General features: G+C 44.6%; 1 protein-coding gene across 7 annotated transcripts in view; it reads right to left on the bottom strand.

Annotated features, from left to right (window-relative positions):
• Positions 1-24,102, bottom strand: part of MITF (melanocyte inducing transcription factor) — a 125,776-nt gene extending 101,674 nt beyond the window's left edge. For all 7 annotated transcript variants that reach the window (XM_090021841.1, XM_090021838.1, XM_090021837.1 and 4 more), the window contains exon 1: positions 23,922-24,102. In XM_090021841.1, the coding sequence (XP_089877967.1) occupies positions 23,922-24,025 (104 nt within the window). In that variant the 5' untranslated portion in view covers positions 24,026-24,102. The remainder of the gene's footprint in view (positions 1-23,921) is intronic.
• Positions 24,103-24,768: the final 666 nt, after the last annotated feature.

The following is a 24,768-nucleotide window of genomic DNA, read 5'->3' on the forward strand; positions in this document are numbered from 1 at the left end:
TTATTGAAGCACTTAAGTTTATGCTTAACTTTAGGCATGAAATTAGGTCCCACTAGGCATGTCTACACATCGCTGTACAGCAATGTTGTTACTGCACTGTGTTTTAGTAACTTCTGGATGTACTAAAAACACCCATACTGCGCCACACACAAAAATGTCCCTGCTACATCGCCACAGCAGTATGCTATAAGCAGGGAGCACGCTGCTGCTACAGTGACATAGCTAGCAATCACGTGTAGACCCCCACGATCGCTACAGCGCCATAGCGTGCCGTACAGTGACATGCAGATGCGCCCACTGGCATTTCAACCTGGGAATACAATTAAGTTTGTGCTCAAGCGATTTACGAAATTGGGACCAAAATTGCCTTGGACAAGGTGCAGGGCCTCTTAATGGCTCCACTCCCCTGTCTGTAAACAGACATGAGACTACTTTACACAGTTAACCTGAGACTAGCAAAAGCACTTGGAGATCTGCAGAAGAAAAAGTAGGGAGCAGGACCTGGTTGGATTCAAGGGTGTTGCGGTATATCAATCAGGAAGCTTTGTCATAAATTTTACAAGATACAACCGGACAGAAGTGGCTGCCTCCACTCAGCTATTCAAGATGGAAAATTTTACATTTTTTTCCTCTGTTAAATATGATGTATTCTTTAATTCCCACACTTTCAGCTGTCAGAGAAAACATTTAAGGCAGAAAGCAGTTTTTCCAAGGAAAGAAAAAGGGGAAAGCTCATTAAATACCTTTTCCTACAGTCAGCTATCTTTCCAAACACTGCATTTCTTTTTGCTCCATGACACCATCTGATCCAGGGGGCTGTGCAGACCCATGTCACATTGCCAGGGGCACATGGTATAGGCTGGATTAGACTGCTGCATCACACCACTCTTCCACCGGCAGAGGTCTGCCTGTCTGGGGACCCGTTGTGCTGGATACCAATCCCGACTGGGACCTTTGGGTGCTGCCATAATGCAAGTATTTACCGGTGCTATGTAATACCTTTCCACAGGCTGAGAATGCTGCCTGTAGTATGCACACAACTGTGTGCAAAATGCACTAAAATCCTACTGAACCTGATGGCAATGAAATATTTCACCACCTAATGACCATTACAAAATTAATTGGTCACAATCTAGGTCCTAGTGTTAAAGTCAGAAAGCCACCAGGGCACTCAACATTAATTGGGACATATAGTGACAGCCAAAGCAGCAGAGGGGTCAAGGACCGAACAGACACAAAGGATAATTTACTCTCTGGCCCCAGAAGGACACTGCTACTGCCCATTGCTCTCTGAATAAAGGGAGGGCTTTACTCTTTTAGGTCAGCCAACCCAGCACCTTTTGTACTCATTAATGATGGTTTTAAATACCATGCCACCATACTATCATTAAACAAAGCAAAGAGCAGCTTTGAAGGAAAGGCCGAGGGGCCGACTTTTTTGTTCTGGGCTTTTTGGCACATGTCACAGCATCTGTTTAGAAGTGTAATGCTCCCCATAATCAATACAGAGGTCTGTTTGCAAGCTGGTGGCACTGAGGTGGTCCTACGTTAGTCCATGCAAAGAGTATTTTCCCTACTAACCCATCTGCATGGCAACCATCAGAAATACCCTTCAGTAACCTGCATGTGTCAGCAAGCTTTGTTGCAGCCCCAAGTGTTTGGTACAACAGTTATTTCACAAGCCTCTGGTGGGACCGTAAATTCTGGCAACGTCAAATACATTTCCTTTCATTACAAAACCAGCTTGGGAGCCATCACAAATCTTTCCCATTTGAAACTTAACACTTCTAAATTTAGAGTATTACTTGGATTACAGATTTATTTTTTTTTCTTCCTGACACTGCAGAAATGAAGAAAAAAAAAAAAAGTGGGAACATTACTACAAGCTATTGGGCAGCTGCTCAAATGATGGAAAAGGTTATGTTCTTGGAGTATGCGAAGTTAGCACAGGACTGAGACTCCCAGAAAAACAGTGACAGAAGTAGTAAATACAAAGTAGGTCTGTACTTGGAAGAATACCGAAAGAACCAGAAGAGTATTTATGTACACATTCGACATGCATCTGGGCTCCGTTTCAAAGACGCGCAATATCATGGTGGCCGTGAAGCTGCAAAATGGGGTTTGCAAAGAAATGCTCCATTTATTTCTTAACTGTCCTCTGGTTTAACCCAGCCATAAAGTTCAATATAAGCATTAGCAAAAGCTAAAGAGAAGGGCACGTTCTAGCAGTCTGGGCCCAGAACCAGTGTTCAAACTGCAGAACTGACACTAATTCCCTCCGGTGGTATCAACCAAGTCACTTATATCCCTTGCCTTATCCCCACCCTCTGCAGAACAGGTACGATGCCACGTCCCAAACAGGCATGACGAGATAATCTGAGAAACGTTTCTTCCTGAAGACCAAAGGCATTTTGTAAATGCCATACATTAGTATATGGGTCAAAACCACGGTCTGCAAAAATATGGCTGGGTGAACCAAACAGATATATAAAATAGAGCCACACAGATCACTTAAAATGACCATCTTATGTATTTCCTAGTAACAAACATCCTAGTGCATGAAAAGTGAATGGCATTTCAATGAATGCCAAACCAAAGCAAATAGTCAAGACCGGGAAGGTAACAACTGATCTAAAAACTAAAGCAAGACTCCACATAGTCTTTCCTAGGGTCTCAAAACACAGCTATACTTCTTTGAATGATTTCTACCTGCTCATGCCACTTTCTTCCCCATCTGCTCTGTTCTAGATAGCTCATCTATTCAATCAGAGGAATTTCACAGGTTTTTGCTTTCCTAACTACAACCTGCTTTCCAGCTAGAACGAGTATCAAGGACCATGCAAACAACCCAATACAAATAAACAGGGGGGAGGGTGGCATATCAATTCCCAAATCCTCAGATAAACTTTTGCCGGCAGGCTTCCAACAGTTTCCTAAATTGATGGCAGGAGAACAGAATGTAAAGCAGGTTGGCATGCCGCTGCCAACACATGGCGCATTTGCTATGATTCATTAGCCCAGCCTCCAGGCCGTTTTCACAGCTTTGAAGGAAGCACAAAAAGAAAGGACTAGAAATGCCAAATCTGCTTTGACTTACTTTTTATCAGGCATTATTGGCATTGTGCAACCGCCCAACTGCACCTTTTAGTGAGGGGATCCTTCTTCCAAGACTCTGTACAACCACAAAAGTAAGTCTTCACCCCAAGGAGCTTTGTGTGTGTACACACATGTGGATGTGCAGAAGCGCAATGCTCGGGGAAACAGCCACCCTTCCAGAGAGATCGGCAACCAAGTGGTCACCAGCTAATTGCTGCTTTTGTTACGTTTCATCATTTCTGTCCAATCCCATCCTAATCCTCTTTTTAAATTTGATACAGCCTTTATCCTCTCCATAATTTTGTTGGATAACAAATCCACTTCTCTAATTTTGCTTCCGATCAGTGTTGTCCCTTTCTGTTAGCTCCCCTCACCCTCCCTCCAAAGAGTGGGGTTTCTCTCTTTGAAAATCCAATGCAACAGATATGGGAAGGCATGTAGCGCAACACAGGTATTGCCTGTACTGGAGAGTCCCTGATGAGATATGTAACCCCTGCTTGCCATGTATTTTCCCATTAGGTAAGAAGAAATGGAGGAGAGTTCATAAAACTATGTCTTAGTGATCCATGGGTGTGAGCACTGAGATATTTTGTTATGCCGTACACATCTTCTATTCTAGGCACGCTTCCTGGACCTAATCCTGAGAGCTGCTGAACACTGTATATTTCAACCCTCAGCGACTTCATCCAAAATCATGTCCCCTAAAAATTGGTACTATATGAAAAATGGGACTATGTTGTAGGCAGGTATTTGGAGAGGAGAGGGCCAATATATAAAAACTGAGCCCTTCACATACAGACTGCTTCTATCTTCACTACATATCTACTTGCTCCACTTACTGCAAGAGGATGGACGGGGAAAAACCAAGCTAGTATCTGGCACACAAACAAAACCAAACAAAAACGAAAGAAAGAGGAAGAGTATCAATGCACAGAGAATAAATCTTAATCTTCCCACCAAAGGAACAGTATCCTTCTTTCAACCGCAAAATCCTCAAGTCATGTGCACTGTTAACCCGTGCAAACAACTGGATTGTATTGATGCCCCCTTGTAGTCTCTGTGGACTCTGGAAGACGCAGTGTGGCAACACTAGGCAGTTGTGTTTAGACTTTGAGAGCTGGGGGGACAGAGATCTCCAGGGCACTGGCTATGGTCAGCAGCCTCCATAAAGATTTGTTTTTATTTCCATTACAAAGGAGGTTTGTCTCATCCCTACCAAGGAGGACACTACTCCCTTGTCATGCTGCATCTTAATTTAGGCCCTAGTCCTTACTAAGATCTGCTGGCCTGGATATCTGTGCTTCCATACAATGCTTGCCAATGACACAGGATCAGGATCCAAAACTGCATGCTCCCGAGGCCGGTGATGAAATGCTGATCTTGTTCGAGTGAACAAGAGCTTTGCCATTGGCTTCAGAGCCAGAACTTCACCAATGGCTTTTGTGGTGGTCAGCAAAACACTGGGCGGCTCTCTGCGCATGGAATTACTGTTTCCAATACAGAACACAGGACTTTACACACAAGGCAGAAATGAAGAAAAGGTGCTGAAGCACTTGCCATCGGAAACCAGGCGATGCTGTGTGAATGCGCAAACACAAGAGGATGAGGCACAGTGTGGGGCTGCCTGCAGAGAGACCAATGCTGGAAGAGGTTAGGCAAGAAAAGGGGTGAAGGAAAGGGGAGGTGCTCGACTTCAATGGACTATTAGATCCCTATTAGCTCCCTTTCTCTGGCCTGGCCAAGGGCTCTTTTGTCCTGCTTGTACCCTTCCAGGACTGCTCTCCAAGTGTTCACTTCAACCACCATCGCCCTCCTTCCTCAGCTCAAACACAGGATGCTTGTAGTCCACAGACCCTTCTCAGCCTCACCCCAACCACCAGTCCTCTCATTAGTACCAAGAAAAATCAGCTGACCCACCAGGATGCCAAGCTTCATCACTCACTTGTTTTGGGGCAGCTGCTTCCAAGTGTGGGAGAAAGCCCAGGCAGGCACATATGAAAATTTAACATCTCCAAAGCCATTGTATTGGCCTCCTTCAACTCCTTCCCCAAAACTCGCCCTTGCTGGGATTCCTCCAAAATGTTTGAGGGCAGCTGATAAGCCATGACTGCTGCCATCATGCTGACCAACATCATCTCATTTGTGTCCCCATGTGTTTCTCATGTCTTAGGTGCAGCAAGTAAACTCCCTCTGGGGAAGGGACTGCTGCTTTGTTCTGGGTCTGTGCAGTACCTGACACGATGGGGTTCAGCTCTGCCACCAGGGAACCTCCATGCTACGGTACCAAGACTAGGCAACAATCGTGTGCTGAACGAAAGCAGCACACGCTGGATTTTTATTGTTTGGCCCATGCAGACACATCACTGGAAAACAATCTCCTGCTTCACAAGAATTTCCCTGCAGATGTGCCAAGCAGAAGGGAGGCTTCCTGAACCAGCTCAAGTCCAAATGACTTCATACTAAGCTCTCCGGCCCAAATGTAAAATGGCGGCAAATAAACAAGGTTTGGAATCAGATGAATTGTTCTATGAGACTATGGGTTGTGACATAATGCAATAGCTATTTTTGGCACGATTCTTGAAGAGCGTGAATAAGCAGCTTCTCCTAAATGATGTAGAGAACCTGCGAGTGGATAAGCGACTGCACAAGCGTTGCATGCCATCTTCTGAAAGCTGGGGACGCAGAAGCGAACTTTGTCAAAGTAGTTGAGAACGATGAGCAATGAGTACACGCACGTGGGATTTAACGCCGTTGACCTGTCGTCTACATTTTCAATCTGGTTTGGAAAATGGGAACGACAAATAAGAACATTTAGACGCTGCAGATGCTAGGGATCAACCAACAAACTGCAATCAGTATTTGCAACATAGGATGCTAGACTGCTAGACTGAAAAAAACAAAAAACAAAAAAACAACAAACTTGGAAAGCTATTGCTATGGAGCAAGCAGCTAGTTATAGACAACATCCCTAGCCTCGCTCTCTGACAGCCTATGTACTGCAGACTAATTAAATAAAGATGCCATAAATTAAAGTCATGGTGTTTGTCTATATCAGTGGTCCTCAACCTTTCCAGACCCAAAGCACCCCTTAGAAAATACCAGCTCTAAGCTTTCATTCATCTCTTGACTTGAGAAGAGTTGCTCTGTTATTTTTTCCACTGCAAAGACCATAACACCCTTGAAAGGATCTCATGGAACCCGGGGTGGCTAGACTCAATTAAGCCATTAAATACAACTTCCTGGTGAAGGCATCTTCAAATGTAAACAGGACAGATGCAAGAGCTGTTAACTTTCCACCAGCCCGTTCTTTGTTTGTAAGGGACAAGTGAAATTCTCACCACCATACAGAGAATTAACATGAGATTCATACATAATTTAAATTCCACTTCAGCCTCATTTTAATGGAACAAGTACTGCATCAGCCTTGGGCTGTATAAAGGTGAGCATCACCCTGTGTTACTACCCAGGACATAAAATATCTTTTCAGCTGCACAAATACCAGTAAAATCAAATAGTCTGTCTCTGCACATGGATTGCTCTAGAGCTGGTGAGTGTGTCAGATCTGCAGTGAACTGACCTAACAGCCACTCCAACCCCTGTCCTCTGTAAAGTCTAATGAAGCATACTCAACACCACCATAAGCAGGGCATTAGAATCAGAGGAGTTTGTGTCCCGTGCTGCAATGGGGTGGCCATTCTCAAATGGGGCATGGAGCAGATCAGGGAGGAGACAGGAGGTACAGCAGTAGACAGGGCAGGGTAAAGCAAGATATCAGACAGGATGCACAGGGCAGAAAGCAGAGCAGCAGATCAGACAGAGAAGGGAGCAGAAAGGAAAACAGCAGATGGCACAGAGGAAGAGAACTGGAGTGGCACTCGGGGAGGGTGCGGGGCTAATACACAGCATGCCAGCCAAAAAGGTTGGGCCCCACTGAACTAGATCACGCTCATCTCAAAATGCCTTTGAGTCCCTGTTACCAGGCCTGTATTCTTTTGCGACTAGTCATTAGCACAGGAGTAAAGGACATCTGAACAATTCTGGAGTGACCTCCACAAGGTCAAAAGCCCCCTCCTATGCTCACAGTCACTTAAGGGCCCTTGGGCAGGGGACATGGCTGGGATCCTCTGTACAAAGGGGAAGCCTGGGTAAGAGGTAATCCACTCAAGAGGTCATCATCCCCGCTGCAGCCTGGAGACAGGGCTCAGCCTACACAATACAGGCAGTGGAGAGGGCAATTTAAGGACAGAGCGAAATGAGGGAGCCAGAAGTGATCAGCACACGTTACGGAGCAGCTGTCACCTGCGAGGAGACTTCTTCTTCCTCCCCACACCCCCATACACACATCGTGAGGCTGACCTGAGCTGCAATATGGACGTGGCCCTAAATTAATAAACCCAGAGGCCTCAATGAAGGACGCGTGTCATGCCAACACAAAAATTGAGATTCCTTCGTCTCCAAGCCATCCTAAACCTTTTTCATCTGGTACGAATACCCCAGACCTTTCCAACACTCCTGGCCATCACCCCGATCCTCCACCCCATCCCAAGCTCTGTGATAACCATGCGTGTGCTATTGTGAGGGTACAGCCAGACAGAAATGATTATACTGGGAAGGTGGGAGGGGATGGGGAACTTACCGTGTTTCCAGCTGGTCTGCTGTCTCTGGTTTGTGCGTCTGTTCTGCGCCGCAGTAAGTGGAAGCTAAAGCGCAGTAACGTAATAGCCGTTTCATTCTGGTGTAAGCTGGCCCAATTTAGCTTCCCAAACTGCAGGACAGGAACAGCTACATGAAACAGTGACAATGGATCAGCTGACGTGGGCTCATGAGCATTAAAGCCCCTCCCGCCTTTTAAAGGGGTATAATTGTTTGGTGCCTGGGCAGCCAGTTACAATGAGAAGTCAGTTTGCTACAATGAAAATCTCGTCGGCATTACTAATTCCTATTCTAATTCAGAACATTCCTTCACCACGCAAAAGGAGAAATAAAACGATCCCTTTTCAAATGCTTTACATTCACTGCCGGGATCTAGCACAGTGCCCTGTTCATTGCTGCGCTGTCCTATTTCAATACCTTTCATTACTGAACATCTTGCACGTTTTAATTCTCATGACGTTAGTTCTGCTGCAATAAACTGGCACCTTATGAACTCTGGAAGAAAACAGAGGTTAATTACTACACCAGATTTCTCATGCAAGCAAAAAAAACTCTATCAAGAGCCTAAAGTAATGTTAAGGTGGGAATCTATAGGCTTGCAAGCTCAAGCCTCCCCCCGCCTTTCTTTTTTTTTTTTTTTTTTTTTTTTTTAAATCACTGTCAATCAGCCACAAAAGGTGAGAGAAGATATCAGGGGCTTTGCAGCCCCTAGCAGCTACCTGCACTTGGGGCTCAAGGAAATACCTTCTCTGGCCTGTCACAGCATTGATGCCCTGCATGTTCCCATTGTGCTTTTCCAGTCATCTCCGAGGAACACAAGGCCCCAGAGATGCAATGCAGGCAGTCGGCAGGGGGGTGGGGATGTAGAGGCATTGCATGGTACCAATCATCCTCATTCCCAGAGATTCATGACTTCTTTTATTAATCTAATTGTATACAGATAGCAGCAGCAACTAACTTCAAAACTTGTGGCCACCCACCAATGCATAATATTACTAATAATTAGCACTTACATAGGTGTTGTTTGCAACTCCAGAGTGCCTTACAACAAAGCCTCACAACACCCTGCAAATGGGTAGCCAACCCTCAGTTTCTGTGGTATCCAGTCATAGTTATTCTCCTGTTTAAAGGCAATATATGAAGACAGCGTCGCCCAATAGGACTTTCCCAGTGAAGCCACCACTACCCTCTATAAATACAAAGTGGAATGATCTTTTCCACGTTGCTTCCTAGGAGACTCCCGATAACAGCATTGCTGGCAGGCAAGTCCTCTGCAGAAGAGTACCATTTCAGAAAAGAAAAAGAAACAACATTAGCTTCCTGTTTGTTTCTCAGCAGCTGCTAGAAAATTGTCGGGAACACAATCTGTACCTGTGTGCAATGCTGACTTTCCATACCAGACATTTTGACAACACCGACAGACTAAGACCACCAAAATACATCTGAATTTGGCAGTAAAGAGAAATGCAAGCTGCACTACAGAATAGTAGGTGCAACCAGTTCTTCTGAAGTACACAGACTCAGGACTAAAAAAAATAAATGAAATAAAAAAGGTGGAGGTATGTACCTTCCAGGAGCATTTACTCAGAACTCAGTGTAAGCAACAATCATCAACTCCGGGACAGCCTGTGCTGAGCTTCTGGCACCTAGTTAGAGCTGGTTACTTTACTTCCAAGAGGTCCTGATGCCTCTAATAGCAGCTTAGAGAAGGAAAGGACCTTATCAGTTCAGGGCTGCTCTAGGAGCCCTGGAGTAAAAAAAGACAGCTCCTAGTCAGTCTCACCCATTTTACACTTAAGCAGTTGATGCAGTTAAAGGATAAGCCCATAGCCAATATTATAATATAAGCAGCAGCAACAAATTTGGGACTGCATAGCGTTAGGCAAATTACGTACTTATCCAGCACGCACGTCTGCAGAGTGCACCAAAACACTTTCATATGAATCAGGCAAGACAGCACTTTGGCCTGCTGTCTCCCTGAAGTCTGCTTGGCAGTGATAAATGAGGAAGATCCCAGACATGTTTCCAGAAGTCCTCAACTCTGGCATCTTATTTCACCTAGGAAAATTGAAAGCCACCCCAGACATACCAAAGGAAGCTTCTTCATGCTGAACACTGTTCTCCTTTTGAACATATTTAATTCACTAGCCTTTTACGCACCTGAAAACTATGGCTTTGCTCTCAGCTGGAAGGAAACCACAATTAAGTACTTGTTTCAAGAAAGCACAGAGAAAAGCAGCTGCGCTGTAGCATGAAAACCTACATTCAGGTCACTAGGGTAATGGACTTTGCTTAACTCAGGGCAGCTGGCAAATGTGCTCCTCATCCCCAAAGAAACTGTTGCCCATTTTACAAAAAGACACGTTTCTGCATCCAGGATACCGTCATGCAGAGCTAAGAATGAGCACTGTAATGCAGGAAGGGCCAAAGTCCATGTTTGCCACTCAGAGTAATTCCTGCCTTACTGTACGCACCTCTAACAGACAAGTCAGCACTGGTGCATCAAAGCACTGGAATATTTTAACCAACACTTTCACATTAAAGAACAAGATAGCATCAAAAATATTGCACAGAAGTTGCACAACGCCACCAAAGCCCAATTTGGCTGCAGCAGGCATGTCCTCCAGAGGTGAACTACTTATACAGCAGAGTGATACAAAATGTAACACTATATATCTCTATCACAACATGGGAAGCTATAGCAACAAGCTAATCAATTTGTCAAGCCCTCACATACCATCTGGAGCAGAAAGGTTTGAAACAAGATGCAAATCAGCAATAACAAGAAAAGGGAGCAGTTTGTGAGAAGGCACAGGCATTCAGCAAATGCTCCTGCCCAACCTGCAGCTGGGCCTGTGAACCAAGAGCTGCTATCTAATAGACTGTGTAATCTCTGGCAAACACCAATAGTCTCTCTGATAGATGAGAGTAGTGGAGATAAAAGATACTACTAGATTCAACTTTTGGAAAGATCAATACTGAAAACTATGCAACTCCTGTTATATTGTATTCCCCACAGACAAATATGTTGTCTTACCTCATTCTTAACTCTTCTATAATGGAAGACTTTTACCATTTAAAAAAAAAAAAAAGAGAGGAGGAAAAAAAAAAAAAGCGTGGGATGGAGTTCAGGCTGCTTTACTTCTGAATTTTCCTGACCTTTCTGCCATTACAACATCAAGCCCAGTGTTGTATTAATAATGTAGCTTTTGTCTCTGAAAATGAATTGTTTTCATCTAGAAGCCTGAACATCTAGAACTCCAGAACATATCAAACTTCCCCGTGTTGAGAACTTTCTCTCTTAACCCACTTTCCCGCCTGCCCCTCAAGCTTCCCCCACCCAAAGGCAGGCAAAGAAAATTTCTCCCACTCAGAAAGACAGAAGCTTTTGAAAAAAAACTGACCAACTTTGAAAATACATCTTTAAATGGAGTTGCTGCCTTAAAATACACTAAACTGAAGGTCTCTCCCTTTTGTACTTTATATTAAAACACATTACATGTCACCCTTCTGGAAAGGACTGTTTACTTGATTTCACAATCTTTTAAAACAAAGATGTTATTTCTAATCAGAAACTACCAGTGAAAATGGAACATTCCGAAGTCAAAAATGTCAAATGTAAATGCATTAAGTCATTTTCCTGCCAAGTGCTGAACACTCTTATACCAGTCCAATGAGGATTTTAAGTATAAAACTTAAAATTTAAGCTAGAATGGTCTTCAATAGTGCAATTCACGTCCTTAACATTAAGCTTGCATTTGAATTTTTTGCTGGGTTCAGGGCAGGGCTCAGCGCACTGCAGAATCAAGCCCTACTTCTACAATCCAAGAAGGTACCTAGGATCAAACACCTCTTTAAACCTGTGACTCTAAAGCTAATGGGATTGCTGCTCAGAGATCAAAATTAAGCACCTACATATGTGCTTTGTTGAGTGGACCCAGCAAAGCCTTTCAACACATGCTGACTTTTACCTTAAATGGGGTCTTAATTAAAAGGGGCAACCTAGAATAAAATGCATAAGAAAAGCAAACTGTAGCAAGTGCTATCCAAAATGGAAATGCCTTTTGGAGAAATCACACATTCATTTTCCATACTCGTATTTACATTCAAAGAGAAAACAAAGTTCTGAAAAGTCTGATGTGCTTTTAACCTCTGAGAGAACAGACTAGCATTTGACTTGTATTGACCTCTATAGATTTAAGTTGAAGTTCTAGTCTTAGTCAAACAGGGTACTAGAAAACACACATAGAGCCTGTTACCAAAAACCTAGATAAAATTCAGTTAAATTGTGCAGATGGTTTTCATTCCACAGAAAATACCAAATCAGCAGTTTGCAGAGCATGGCATTTTCTAAATACACAAAATAAAAGAGAAAACAATACACAAGTGGAAAGTGCAAATGCTGAGCCCATTATATTTTTGTTCCAACAGAACTGCAATACAATCAATACAGTCTTGCAGTTCTATAGCACCCTTCGTTCTGCCATCCAGGATGCTTCCCAACTGTAAGTTCAACAAAATCCTGAAGTACACACAATTTCCAAAAGCAATGTTTGTAAGTTCAACAAAATCCTGAAGTACACACAATTTCCAAAAGCAATGTTTGAAAAATCTTACACATATAAAATATCAATTACATCTCCGTTTCAATGTCTTGCCAGGCCACACACATCTTATTTGCTACCTGAAGCCAGACACCAGAAGGGCCAAACGGTTCCACGGGCTTTAGCTGTGTTGGTAAGTGGTCATAAATCCAGTGCTTCCCAAACCCATAATCCCAATGCTTCCAAGTAAAGAAAAAAAAAAAAAAAAAAAACCAAAAAAACAAAACAAAACACTTTTCCTGACTACCAAAAGAGGCTTTCAAAGAGCTAGGAAGGAGCACTCAGAAAATGCATCTGTTGGAAACAGAGGATCACGGGTAGGGGTGCAATCCTGTAGCCTGAGCTACTGTATGGACAATGTCCCTCAAAAGCAAGCACAAGTGATTCTAGAAGGGGAAGTAAACAGCCAGATACAATATACAGAGCATACCATGCAAATCCATACATGGCGACTCAAAAACCTGATTGGAAAGATCAGCAAGCAGAGAGCTATGCTAAACACCCACAAAGGTATAAATGCAAAATGTCATCATTTTGCATAATGCAGTTTCACAGCTAGCAAGCAAGCAAGCAAGGCAAAACAGGAAAAAAATGGGGAAGAACCCTGCAAACAATTCTGGTGGTCACAGACATATCAGCAGTCTGATCACTCAACACAATATTTAAACAACAAGGTAACTCTAGGAAATCATGCAGCCAATTTTTTACAGCACATCATCAAGGTTTAAACTTTAAGAAAAAAAAACAAAAAAACTCAGCACTCTTGGCCTTTGCACATCAGGCAGCTGGGAAGACTGGGCCAGGGCTGTGTCACCCAGATCATCTTGCAGAGGAACATACATTTGTCCTACTTGTAGCATGCTGAGCCTCTTGTAATCCCTTAATGAACCAGGACCAAGGATCTCAGGAATGCCTTCCTCCACACCTCATCAGGACAGCAGCAAAATCAGCAGGGAGGGGGGACATTTCTAGTTGAAGCCTGTACCACCACAGCCGTGCTCAGTCACGGAGCAGGTGGAGATGGGCCCACCAGGCCGTGCTTGGGAATGCTATAAAGCATTGTGTTTTGTAAACAGGCACAAAAGGAAGAAGGGACAAATGCAGATCCAACTGGACCAAATAAATAAGTTGCTTTAAATAAAACCAACCAGGTTTGTTGTTGTTTTTTTTGGTTTGGGCCCATATAAACCAAAGCCACAACAAAACAAGCCTTGCCAACTCTCAAATGAACTGGGCACAAAAACCAGTCTGAGGACTGCCATAATTAACAAAGGATGAATTCAAGCAAACACCTGGAAACAGCCATAGCACTTGGAGGCACAGAGCTGTTGGAGCTGCTCCTCCACTAGTCTATTTATAGGCTCAAGCAAAGCTGCACCTGGAAGGCAAAAGGCCAAAGGATAGATAGCATCACAAATCAAGGCACTGAAGATTATCTTAGATTAAGATTTAATTTAGATAGCTAAATTAAAAAAAAAAAAAAATTAAAAAAAAATAATAATAAATCGACACCCAACCAGAGTCAGCATGAGGAAGACAATCGTCAACATGGTTGTGGCATGCTCTGCGGCCAGATCTCTCAAAGAGGGGAAGGTCACAGCTACCCCGACACAACTCAAATGAGCACCTTCCCTCAGCAGGTCCAATGATCAGGGCAATAATCAATAGGTCTCGCTTTTTTTTTAGTTCCAAATGCAGGCCTGTGGCCTACCAACATTGCTCCACCTCCAACGTCGGGCTCTGCTCTGGTGTTCTGGCCCCAAGGTGACCAGGACTGGTTATACCTATCAAGGAACACAATCCAAACATCAGATCATTATTTTCAGTAATAAATCCTAACTGCGGTAGCCTCATCAGGCAGCTTCCTGCAGCACACCAAGGTCCAGGCAAGAAGATATTTTCTTCATGCCCCTCCAAAACAACTGGATGTAGTAAAAAAATGGAAGGCTATTTTCTGTGCCAGGCATTTTTACAGCCCTGCATAACAAGCCAGCTTGACAATGAGGCTTTTGGTGCAAATACAAAATTCTCTCTCTTGGGCTACAATTTAAGCTCAAGCAGGTCAAAGAGAGCCCCTTCCACCTACACGATCAGCACTGCTCAAGAACATGAAGTAATGGCATACAGGTGCCACAATGGTACCAATACACCGGCTTACCACTGACAGAACAGAGCCCATGCAATGCCAAAGCTATTAGTGGTGCAACTAGCTAAAGCAAAAAAAGTCATTATACAATTTCAAAAGGACCTCATATAGTGACTACTGCTCATTGTACCCCCCCCCCCACCATCAGAAACAGCCTGGTGGGAATTATAGACCTCTTCCTGTTGCAAAAACCTTCCCTGCATGAACACCTTCCCCTTGGAATACAGCATTTGCAACCCAGCAGAGTCTGCCTGCATACAGGCCCCCTTCTCTTTTCCTGAACCACAGATTACCTGGCATGCCATAAACCCTGTAGTACTATGAATCCACGGCTTTCACCAGTGCAGAAACCGTCCCTCCTTCCCTTACAGCCTCTAGAACCAATGCACACCCCAAGATGCAGGAGTTACAACAAGTAGCAAGGCTAAAATTGGGAGAGTTACAAGGGGAATTAGGCTTCCCATGTAGAAGCACCCTGGGCATCCAACAGCATCTGTGGACAACACAGCCAAGCAGGGTGGGAGGGGGAGGAGGAAACAAGATGGAAAGTTACACAATGTACTGGGACTTCCAAGCCACTCCGAACAAAGAGAAACAGCAGCCTAATTGGTTTATAACCTGCCTGTTTTCTAAGCTGCAATAAGCAGATAGCTGCCATCCCTTTTTCACTAGCAAGAGTTTTTAACCATGGAGCTTGCCCCGAGCCTGGCATAGGTTTGGGGAAAATGCAAAATGTCCCAGTCTGCACCAATGCCCTCCAAAACCCACTTAAAGGACCGTGCCATCTCAAGGGAAGTGCAAGCAGGGCTGCTGCATTCCCTCTGACCTCCTTTCAGTTGAAGGCTGCAAAATAGCAGCCTGTGAATAGCAGGGCTTTGCTTTTCTACACGATTCCCCTCCTCAGGAATCATTCAGTGCAGATTCCCATTTCACCTGCAGGCTCTCAAGGCTGATGTTTGTAAGCAGGAGAGGGAATTTTTCATTTTTTTTTCCCTCCTCTGTTCTAATCCTTTACCTTATCTCCATGTGTTGCAGTAAACTGAACTACCATTCAAGGTCATTTGCTTTGGAAATGTGCCCTAGGTTTATTCATCTGCATAAAATCCCAAAAGGAAAGTGCAGGCAATAAACACATAAGACACACATGGCAGGTTTGGCCTAGCTCTCCTGCTCCAAGCAATGCCTTGAAACTTCCCACAGGCTCCCACTCCCTTCTCCCTTCCTACCTGGAAATTTCACCAGCATCAACCCCATCATCCCAACTCCCTGCTCCTGTGAATGTAAGTGGGCCCTGCTCCGACTGCTGCCTGCCATCCCTGTTGGCTTTGGCTCCATGCCCACTCTCCCTGCTAGTTTCTCCTTCCCTCCCCTCCCCCCAAAAAAGTCACAACAATTCCCATTTATACAGATGTTTGCAATACAAAGCACAAGAAGGCCCTGCAGTTGGTCAGGCCTCCAGATTTGACCACAATACAAACAGTAAATATTAGTAATAAATCCTTACCCACTCTGCTGCATCTTACTCGGATGGTTCCCACCCCTTTATTCCATTTCCCCTGCCACGGTGGCACATAACCTTCGCAGCTCCTAAGCTCCCCAATGTCCTTGCCAAAGCCTACTGCACTCTGCTAGATTTCAACTGCTTCTATTGCAGTTTGCATTGCTACTGGCTGCCAAGTAAGTCAAAGCTGTCTTAGTTTCCTGATTCTTGCACAGGGTTTTTATTTGCCTGATCCTCAGGGAAATGACTGACTCCTGGGGAACTATCAAAACCTAACACAGACCTACCCTTTAAAGATAAGGAAACCAAAGAGAAGCCTGGCAACATTCACTCGGGGTCTTCTTGCACACAAGGACTGCATTTTCTGAGTGAGAACCTATTCTCCACCCTATCCTCCTAACCTACATGTGTAAAATGTCCACTTTGAGTCCAAGTGATCGCAGGTAAAAACTGGGTGTGCAGAGTGGGAAAACTGGGAGTGCAGGTGAAAACTGGAAGTGCAGACTTTGCATGGAGATGAAGGAAAGACAGGTGTGGCCGCTTTGTGACCCTTCTCCCTGGCCCATATGCCTTCAGTTCATCCTACAGAGAGAGCAATTTGGGGGAAAGAGAGAGAGATTTCTTAGTGTATGGTTTTGCACAGAAGCCATCAACACAACCTAAATAACTGGTTATGCCAGGCCAGGGCCTTCTTTGCACCAGAAGAGTAAGAAAGTCCACCCAAATGTACCCAGAAATCTGGAATACATGTTTTAGGAAAGGATTTACAAAACCCAATTCCATAGGCCCTGCTTACTGACTTTTGTGGAGTTCTTTAAATGAGTAAGGACCATTCATGCAGAATACCAGTTGCAGGATCAACCCCTTCAGTTGTATCCTATAGTACCAATGTATGCAGCCCACCTGTAATCCTGAATGAGATGTTTGTTGGTTCTCAGCATTCCCTACCTTTATGCATTACAGGATGTATCTAAAATGAACTCCTCTGTCTTGCACTGTGCGCTTTGTTATACTGTAAGTGAAGACTCCTCGTGGGAACCAAGCGAAAAAAAAAAAATCTTATTTACTGTTAGATGTTAATTACAATATTAAAATACTACCCCAAACCCCTGTATTAAAATTTTACCCTTTACACAGCATTAAATGTAACAATCATCATGGCATGCATTTCTAGTAGAAGTAGTTATTAGTATGTATGGCAGCAACATGTTTCTGTCTCTCAATCTGTCAGCCCCATCTACGAAGCAGCTATTAGCGATGCAGAAAGACCTCCCCTCCCCACACAGTGTTTCAGAGTAATGAGTTACTACTGAGGAAAAAGGACAAATTCACTGGACTCTCACATGGATATTGTTCAAAAAGGTGCAAATGCAAATATGACAGAGGCAGTTACAGCAGAGATGCCAGGCGTTATAATAAAATACAAACCAGAGCCAACACTTAAGCTATTAAGCATGTTAGCGATGATACTATGAAACAACAGCCTGGGGCATCTACCGATACAAATGGTAATGTTTCATTATTAATTCCTACATCTAGCTGCACTGTTGTAAGGAAAGGGGCAAAGGTCCTACCGGCACTACACTGATCTTCTCAGAGGGAGAGAATCTTTCATCCTGAAATTGTTCCCACAGACATCAGGAGACTGTGTCTGTAGATGTCTTTGATGGACTGGGGCCCAGGTGCATAAAAGGTTCACTTGATGCTGCAATGCAGCCAACTGCTCAGGGAAAAGCAGTTCACAGTAGTCAGAAGTATCAGGAGGCAAAATTCTGGCCAACACCCCCTGGACAAAGTCCTAGTCTTCCAAAAGGCAGAATAAACAGGCCCTTAAAATTTTTAAGGAGTTGTCTCAATGACTCTTAACACAACAAGCGTCATGGAAGACACTGTCAGGATACCAGGTTAGGGTTCACCAGAGACTAACAATATGCAAATTAAGCAATAGGTGCCAATAAGCTCAAATATCGCTACACAGAGCAACATTCCTTTCAGCTGATTTACAGCCGCTTGCTGTACATATAAATTAAAGGTTGCAACTGCACACAAACTATTCGTTATCTTTTTCTGTCATACTGTAAGGTCCAGGAAGCAGGTGAAAAAAAAAAGTCACAGCGCTAATGCAATAATATTTAAGATGATGCAATATGGCAGGTAGCAATATAAAATTAACCCTATTATACCACCTAATCAGGTAGTCCTCTTTTTGGCAAAATTTCTACAACAGTCAACGTGAGCTCTAGATATTAGGTTCAGGACATCATTTTGCACTGTGAAAAGTTTTAGAATCTAAAAGTAACAAAGTTCAACAAAGACCACCAAGAAAACTGGATCAGAACTTCCTAATTTTACTTCTGACCTTAAAAGATTGCTAATTAAAGCCCGTCCAGCATCCACATGCAAAGTCAATTTTTAACATTAAGAAGAGGAACTGAAAACTACTGCTTTGGTTAGTTTTCAAAATGTTAAAGGTGGTTTTGCTTTGAAATGCAGGGGGAAATGTAAAAATATTTGAAGATGTTTCATATTCAAATTGCCCATTCACAACTTAAATGCATTTCCCTGTACGAAGTCACATCCAGAAAGTAACTGTCTATTTCACAAAACCATGCTCTACAAAACTCAAAATCTTGCCAGTAAAGTTTTGATTGTAGGGGTGCGCAGTGGGAAACAGCATTGCTACATTAGATGGTATACATGCAAGTCATTACCGCTCTGAATCTACCCACGACCACTCTGAATCTCCTGGTCAAACAACATGACAGTCAAGTTACTTAATATTCCAAAAAAATGTCACTTACATACTTCAGTGAAGAATGAAGTATATAGAATAGAAGGGAGTCTGCCAAGATAGGGAAAAGAGCAGTTTCTTGCCAGTTCCCAAGAGCCTACAGGTTTCGGTCCAGGACCTTGTGCCCATCTCCCTGCTATAACTGAGGAGTAGCAGAGGCACTGCAGCAGTATTGGCAGAAGACAACAGAACTACACTGCTTTTCAGTCCAAACGACCAGGACAGGGATGCTTTGCATTTGTCTGTTTTACACAAATACTTCCATCCTTTCAATGTTTATAGTACTTGACTAGGAAAGGATTTTGCGTAACACCATGCAGGTCCGTGCAAAGTTTGCATCATGATTAAGGTATGCTACTGAGCCAAGTCAAGTATGCTGCCAAATCAAGCACTCAAAAATTCAGGAATGCAACTTCCAGTTGTCTTGCCACCCCAGGCACTGAATGAGGATCATGGAAAACCAGTATGCAATCAGGTAATGAAAGACTGCATCATACTCATCCACCATCCCTGGTTCTCTTTCCTCACTGGCTGTCGCCAGGCAAGTACCTGCCGCACTACTGGTGCTGTTTCGACAGCAGTATTAATCTGGCTGCAGAATATTTGGGATTTGTTATTAATTTAGCAGGCTGCCAACATTTTTCTGAGGCATGGAGAACAGAGAAATGGTGATGCTTAATGTTTCACAGCGCTGGAAACACTGAAGAGCATTTGGTCGGACGTCTCTGTAGCCTCGAGGCAGTCCCTTTGCCAAATACCAAGGGCCTGCAAGCAACAACGGTCCCCGAAAGTTCTCAAACGAGGTGTCACAAGAACACCTGACAATTGGAAGTCAGAGGCTACTTGAAAAGAGGAGTCAGAACCAGCAGCCCGCAACAAAGGGAAAGGGAGAGAGAGAGATGGTTTCTTATCTTTCCCCTGCCTTCTATATACAGGCTACCCCTCCTTGTAATCACACATGCCAATACTGGCAGATTTATTTTGGCCGGCTGTCCAAAAAATAAAGTGCCTTAATTTGCTATCCCCTGTGGTTAGGATTCTCTTTGCAGCTATGTGAACTGGAGGTACAGATGATTTACCCATTGACAGAAAGGTTTTCAAAGAGACACAGCATCAGTCTAACACTGTTCCCACTGGCCTCAGAAGCAGGCTTCAGATTCATACCAATGCAGCCTGCATATTGTTCAGCTTGGGTACTATGCTTGCTTCTTCTTCAAGCAACATTACTGCTTGTGTATTAGGGAAGGAGAACTCTTCCAGGAGTTTTTTAGTTTGTTCCTCTAAGATACATTTTTTACATTGAGACACTGTTCCTGGATGTAAGTGCATGTGACCTGTTCTAAATAAAGGATATTTTCCACTTCTTGCACAACTGGAACAGATATAAACAGTAGCCTGAACCAACTGCATTGCAGAACTCAACAAGAATACAAAGCACTTGAATAAGATCCAAAGAAAAAGACTACTTCTAATAAAGCACAAACTCAATCTGGAGTGTCCTAATGTAATCAAGTTTAAATCTAATCACATTGCAGAATTAGTTTACAAAATTGAATTTGATCATATGCAGAGCAACGCTCTTTAAAACAGCCCACTTCCATTTTGGTTTTACAATTCTCTGCAAAAAAAAACCCTCATGCCTCCGATTCATGTATTAGAAACCACCCTTTCAAACAGAGAGCATTTCACAAGAAAAAAAAAAATTAATTTGACTAGTCAATCTCCAACGTTGACAGCAGCCCAACTTGACATGCTTCAGACCTAGATGCATGACTGGCTGGAGAGGAAGTCCTGATTTTACATGAGGAAAATACATGGAGCTAATAAGAGCACTTGAAAACTAGAGTGATGATGAGTTTGTAAAAATATCATCACCGCATCAATATTACAAACTCTCTCTCAAAGTTATTGCCAATTTTTTTTAAAAGCTTCTTTAAAAGTGGCTATGCAAATAAAGTCTCTGTTAATTTTCCCCTAATTACAGTATGTTTTTCATGGCAGGATCATCTGTGGTTTTTTCTAGCCACTGGGTAACAAATTTAAGCTGGAAAAGGTCAGTAGCTGAATAGCACAAATTCTAGAAGTGTGCCTGAAGTTCTTAAGAAACACAGTGCTGGTGAGATCAAGACTGTCAGCTACAATAGCTGACAACAATTTGCAGGTTCTTGCTACACTGAGCACATCATGTAAATAGGTTTGTATTACTAGGAGGAAAAAAGAAAAGCAAATGGACCTAAACATTTTTTGCATTTTTCAGCACATTGGAATCAACAGTAAAACTTGGATTACCAAGCAACTTGATCTAATTTAAATGCAGAGCCTCTGACAGCAGCAGGTCAAATACTGCCTTTGGTGGCACATGTACAAGGCTCATTAAAAGGAGTGGAGCTAAACATGAGGGCAGGGTTTGAGCTCTCAAAATGCTAAATTGCACAGAACATGGAGGAAACAGAAAATAGGGCAAGCTGAAAGTTACGGCACGTAAAGTCTGGGCATAAGGAAAAAGCCAACATGAAATTCAACTCCTTTTTCTTCTCAGACACCGAATAATCTATACAATAAAAATTTGTTAAAATAATTAAACAACCAACATTAGCCTTGTTGCATATATCATTTAAGCCAAATGTGATGATATCTGAGAAGGTGGGAAAGAATCTGCCCTTACTTTTGGAAATAATCATTCGACCAGTTATTCAAAAATGTTCTACCCATATCTCTGTGCATTATTTCTATTAGAGAAGAAACCCAATTTAGTCTTCATTGAACACTTGAGTCATCTGCTAAAGTATTCTCCAGTCGAGTTGATACTCCATACAAATCAGAAATTCAGAATCTTTTTCTCGTATTGTATAATCCAGTGTTCTCTCATACCACAAAGTAACTCTGGAAAAACAACTATGAATGCAAATGCTATGTAGTTTTCAAAGACTACAGCTTAACCACAGTGAATTCCAGAGAACCCTTAAACATGCCCCATACAGCTCAGCCTGACAGACTAAATTCCCGTGAGTTCCCCCAAGGACACTGGGAAGTTTGGGTGGAAAAAGTGTATTTTAGCCCTGCATAGTATTATCATTCCTTGTTGTTAGAACTTTTTTGCTAGACTCTCATTTTTCACTGGCCTCTACCCTTGCATTGTGGCTTGGCTTTTCTGAGTACAGTATTTACAGCAAAGAGCTATTATTTGTTGGGCCCCTTGCAGCTCAGGAAGAAAGACTGCGAATTATCAAACAGTGAGTGAGCAACAGTGAGTGGTCATTATAGGAAAGAGAAGAGGAATTTAAGTGCTGAGTTAAACTGTGCAACCAAGAGGAACCTTCTGAGTGGGGAGGACTGATTTGGTTTCATCTGGGGCTTGCTGTTTTTTCTGTGTACAGTAAGAGTAGGTCATGGGGGTTCCAGCTCATCATCCCTCTGATTTCCACTACCTGGGCCTCAGGACGACTCTGGAGGGAAAGAAACTCTCTTTATGCACAAAAGGAGGCCTGCTGGATTGGCTGTCTCAAGAGTTTGAATTGCAACCAGACAAGCAGTGGATGGAGACCCAGGAGTCTCACATTCTGTTCCTAGCTTTGCTGGGGGTCTGTTAGTTCGTTTGAAGGGGAGCCAGATGGTTCAAGGAAGACACCGAAGAGTAGGGTCATCCTCAGCACGTGGCTTTGCCCATTTTCTCTGTAGGAAGTTTACAGCATAGGATACATTCAGATAACCTTGTCTCTGGCGATCACAGGGGAAAGCAGTTTGCTCACCTGCACCTCGGAAAGCCACAGGGGATGGGTAAAGACCACCTCAATCAGGACTTGAGAGGCATTCAAGCTGCAGCATGGGGACCTCAAGTTAACCCAGCTCCCACAGTGCGATTGTTGCATTATTAACTGAGGATGTTGGGCTAACTTACGCTGTAGCATGTTCCCCTGGTAGGCCAGCCAATTTGATTTAAAAATACCACCACACTCAAGGTGAAAGCTTGTGCGTGCAGAAGGGCCTCGAGTTAGGCCGACATTCATGATATCACTCAGTTTAACTCTGCAATAAAGACAATCCCTAAGCCCTTGATTTGAAAATGGAGTGATGACAGCAGCAAGGTTTTTCCAGGACTTTTACCAGGCCCAAAAGAACTTGATTTTTTTCCTTAAGCACAGCGCAAAGCCTACTGATGTACTCGGGGCTCATAAGACAGGCAGTATCTTTTATTAGACCAACGTGATTTTTGCAAAAATAAATAAATAAACAATTATTATTTAATTGCAAGCTTTCAGGCACAGACACCCTCCATCAGGCATCAAAGAACAGATTGTAAAAGTCCTCCTGGGTAGAATGAAAGTTCATATTTCATAGGATGTCACAGAGGAGTCAAAAGACCTTGTTGATCTCATAAAAGACATCTCCTCTACTATGAGCCCCAACTGGTTTTTTCTCTAGACCAACCCGGACACTTGATTTACTTGGGCTTTTACTGGAGGGCCGAGGCGTACATTTACCTGCTTTGACCTTAATTACCTCCTTCATTTTTAACGCCACATTTCACAACACGTGCGCCTGCCAGCCACGGCGCAGACTTGTCTTTAACAACAACAAAAAAGGACGGACAGCAGACACACTAACTGCAGCCAAGGTCAAAAACGAGGCAATGCCGTGGTACCGACCCGAGCGCGTGCCAGTCCACAAACGATGTAAGAGGCGAGGCTGTCTCAGGGCAATCTCTTTTTTAGGGGGGGGAGCCAATGTAAGGAGGGGTAAAGTTAGACAAGCTTTCAAATATAACAACCGAGGAGAAGAGGTGGGCTGCCCGTGGCCCATCCTTGCCCGGGACCGGAGCAGGGCACAGCGTCGGGCGCACGAGCCGGGTACCAGGAGGCGCGAACTGGACACGGTGGCCCAACAGGGCCACGGAAAGATGCAGGAGACAAGCCCAAGGGCGAGCAAGACATCGGGGAGGAGGATGAAATGACAAAAAAAGAGGGGAAGAAGCAAGCCGGCTCTTATGCAGCTGGGGGCACCCCGGGGTGCCCGGGGGGGCTCCGTGGGGGACCTCTGCGGCTCCTTGCCCCCACGGGCCCCGGCGAGGGGCGCGCGGCAGCAGCGTGGGACAGCGGCGCGACCCCGCCGGGGGGGCGGGCGGGCACCCACCTGCTCTTCAGCGGCTGGCTCTTGAGCTCGTAGTACGTCTTGGGCTCCTCGTGGAAGTCGTCGCCCACCTCGAAGTCCGGCACGATCCCCGACTCCGCCTGCATCGCGGCGGCGGCTGCTACTGCCCGAGCCCGAGCCCGAGCCCGTGCCCGTGCCCGTGCCCGTGTGTGTGCACCGTGCGCCCGGCCCTGGGACTTGTAGTCCGCCCGCCGCTCCGCACTACAACTCCCGCCGGCCCCGCACGGCCCGCCCCGCCCCGCCCCGCGCCCCGCCCCCCGCGCCTCACGGGCTCCCCTCGCACCCCTGAGGGGCACGTCCGTCCCTCCCGCCCTACTCGTTGGGTCCCCCACACGCACATAAGCGCTTGTTGTGGGCACGTCTCCCACCTGATTTCGCTCCCTTGCCACCCCATGGGTTCCCCACCCACCCACACACACCCCTGAGGGGCACATCTCCCACTTCCTTCCCTCCCTTTGCACCCCGTAGGTTCCCCCCCCCCACACACAAACACACCTCAGCACCCCTGAAGGGCACGTCTCCCACTTCTGTCCCTCCCTTTGCACCCCATCGGTCCCCCCACACACACACACACACGCACCCCTGAGGGGCACATCTCCCACTTCCTTCCCTCCCTTTGCACCCCATGGGTCCCCCCCCACACACACACACATACACACCCCTGAGGGGCACATCTCCCACTTCCTTCCCTCCCTTTGCACCCCATCGGTCCCCCCCCCCACACACACACACACGCACCCCTGAGGGGCACATCTCCCACTTCCTTCCCTCCCTTTGCACCCCATAGGTTCCCCCCCCACACACACACACATACACACCCCTGAGGGGC

The sequence above is a fragment of the Crocodylus siamensis genome, chromosome 11 (genome assembly GCF_052110815.1).
Source record: "Crocodylus siamensis isolate JL-2025a chromosome 11, ASM5211081v1, whole genome shotgun sequence".
In the NCBI taxonomy this organism is placed as follows: domain Eukaryota; kingdom Metazoa; phylum Chordata; order Crocodylia; family Crocodylidae; genus Crocodylus; species Crocodylus siamensis.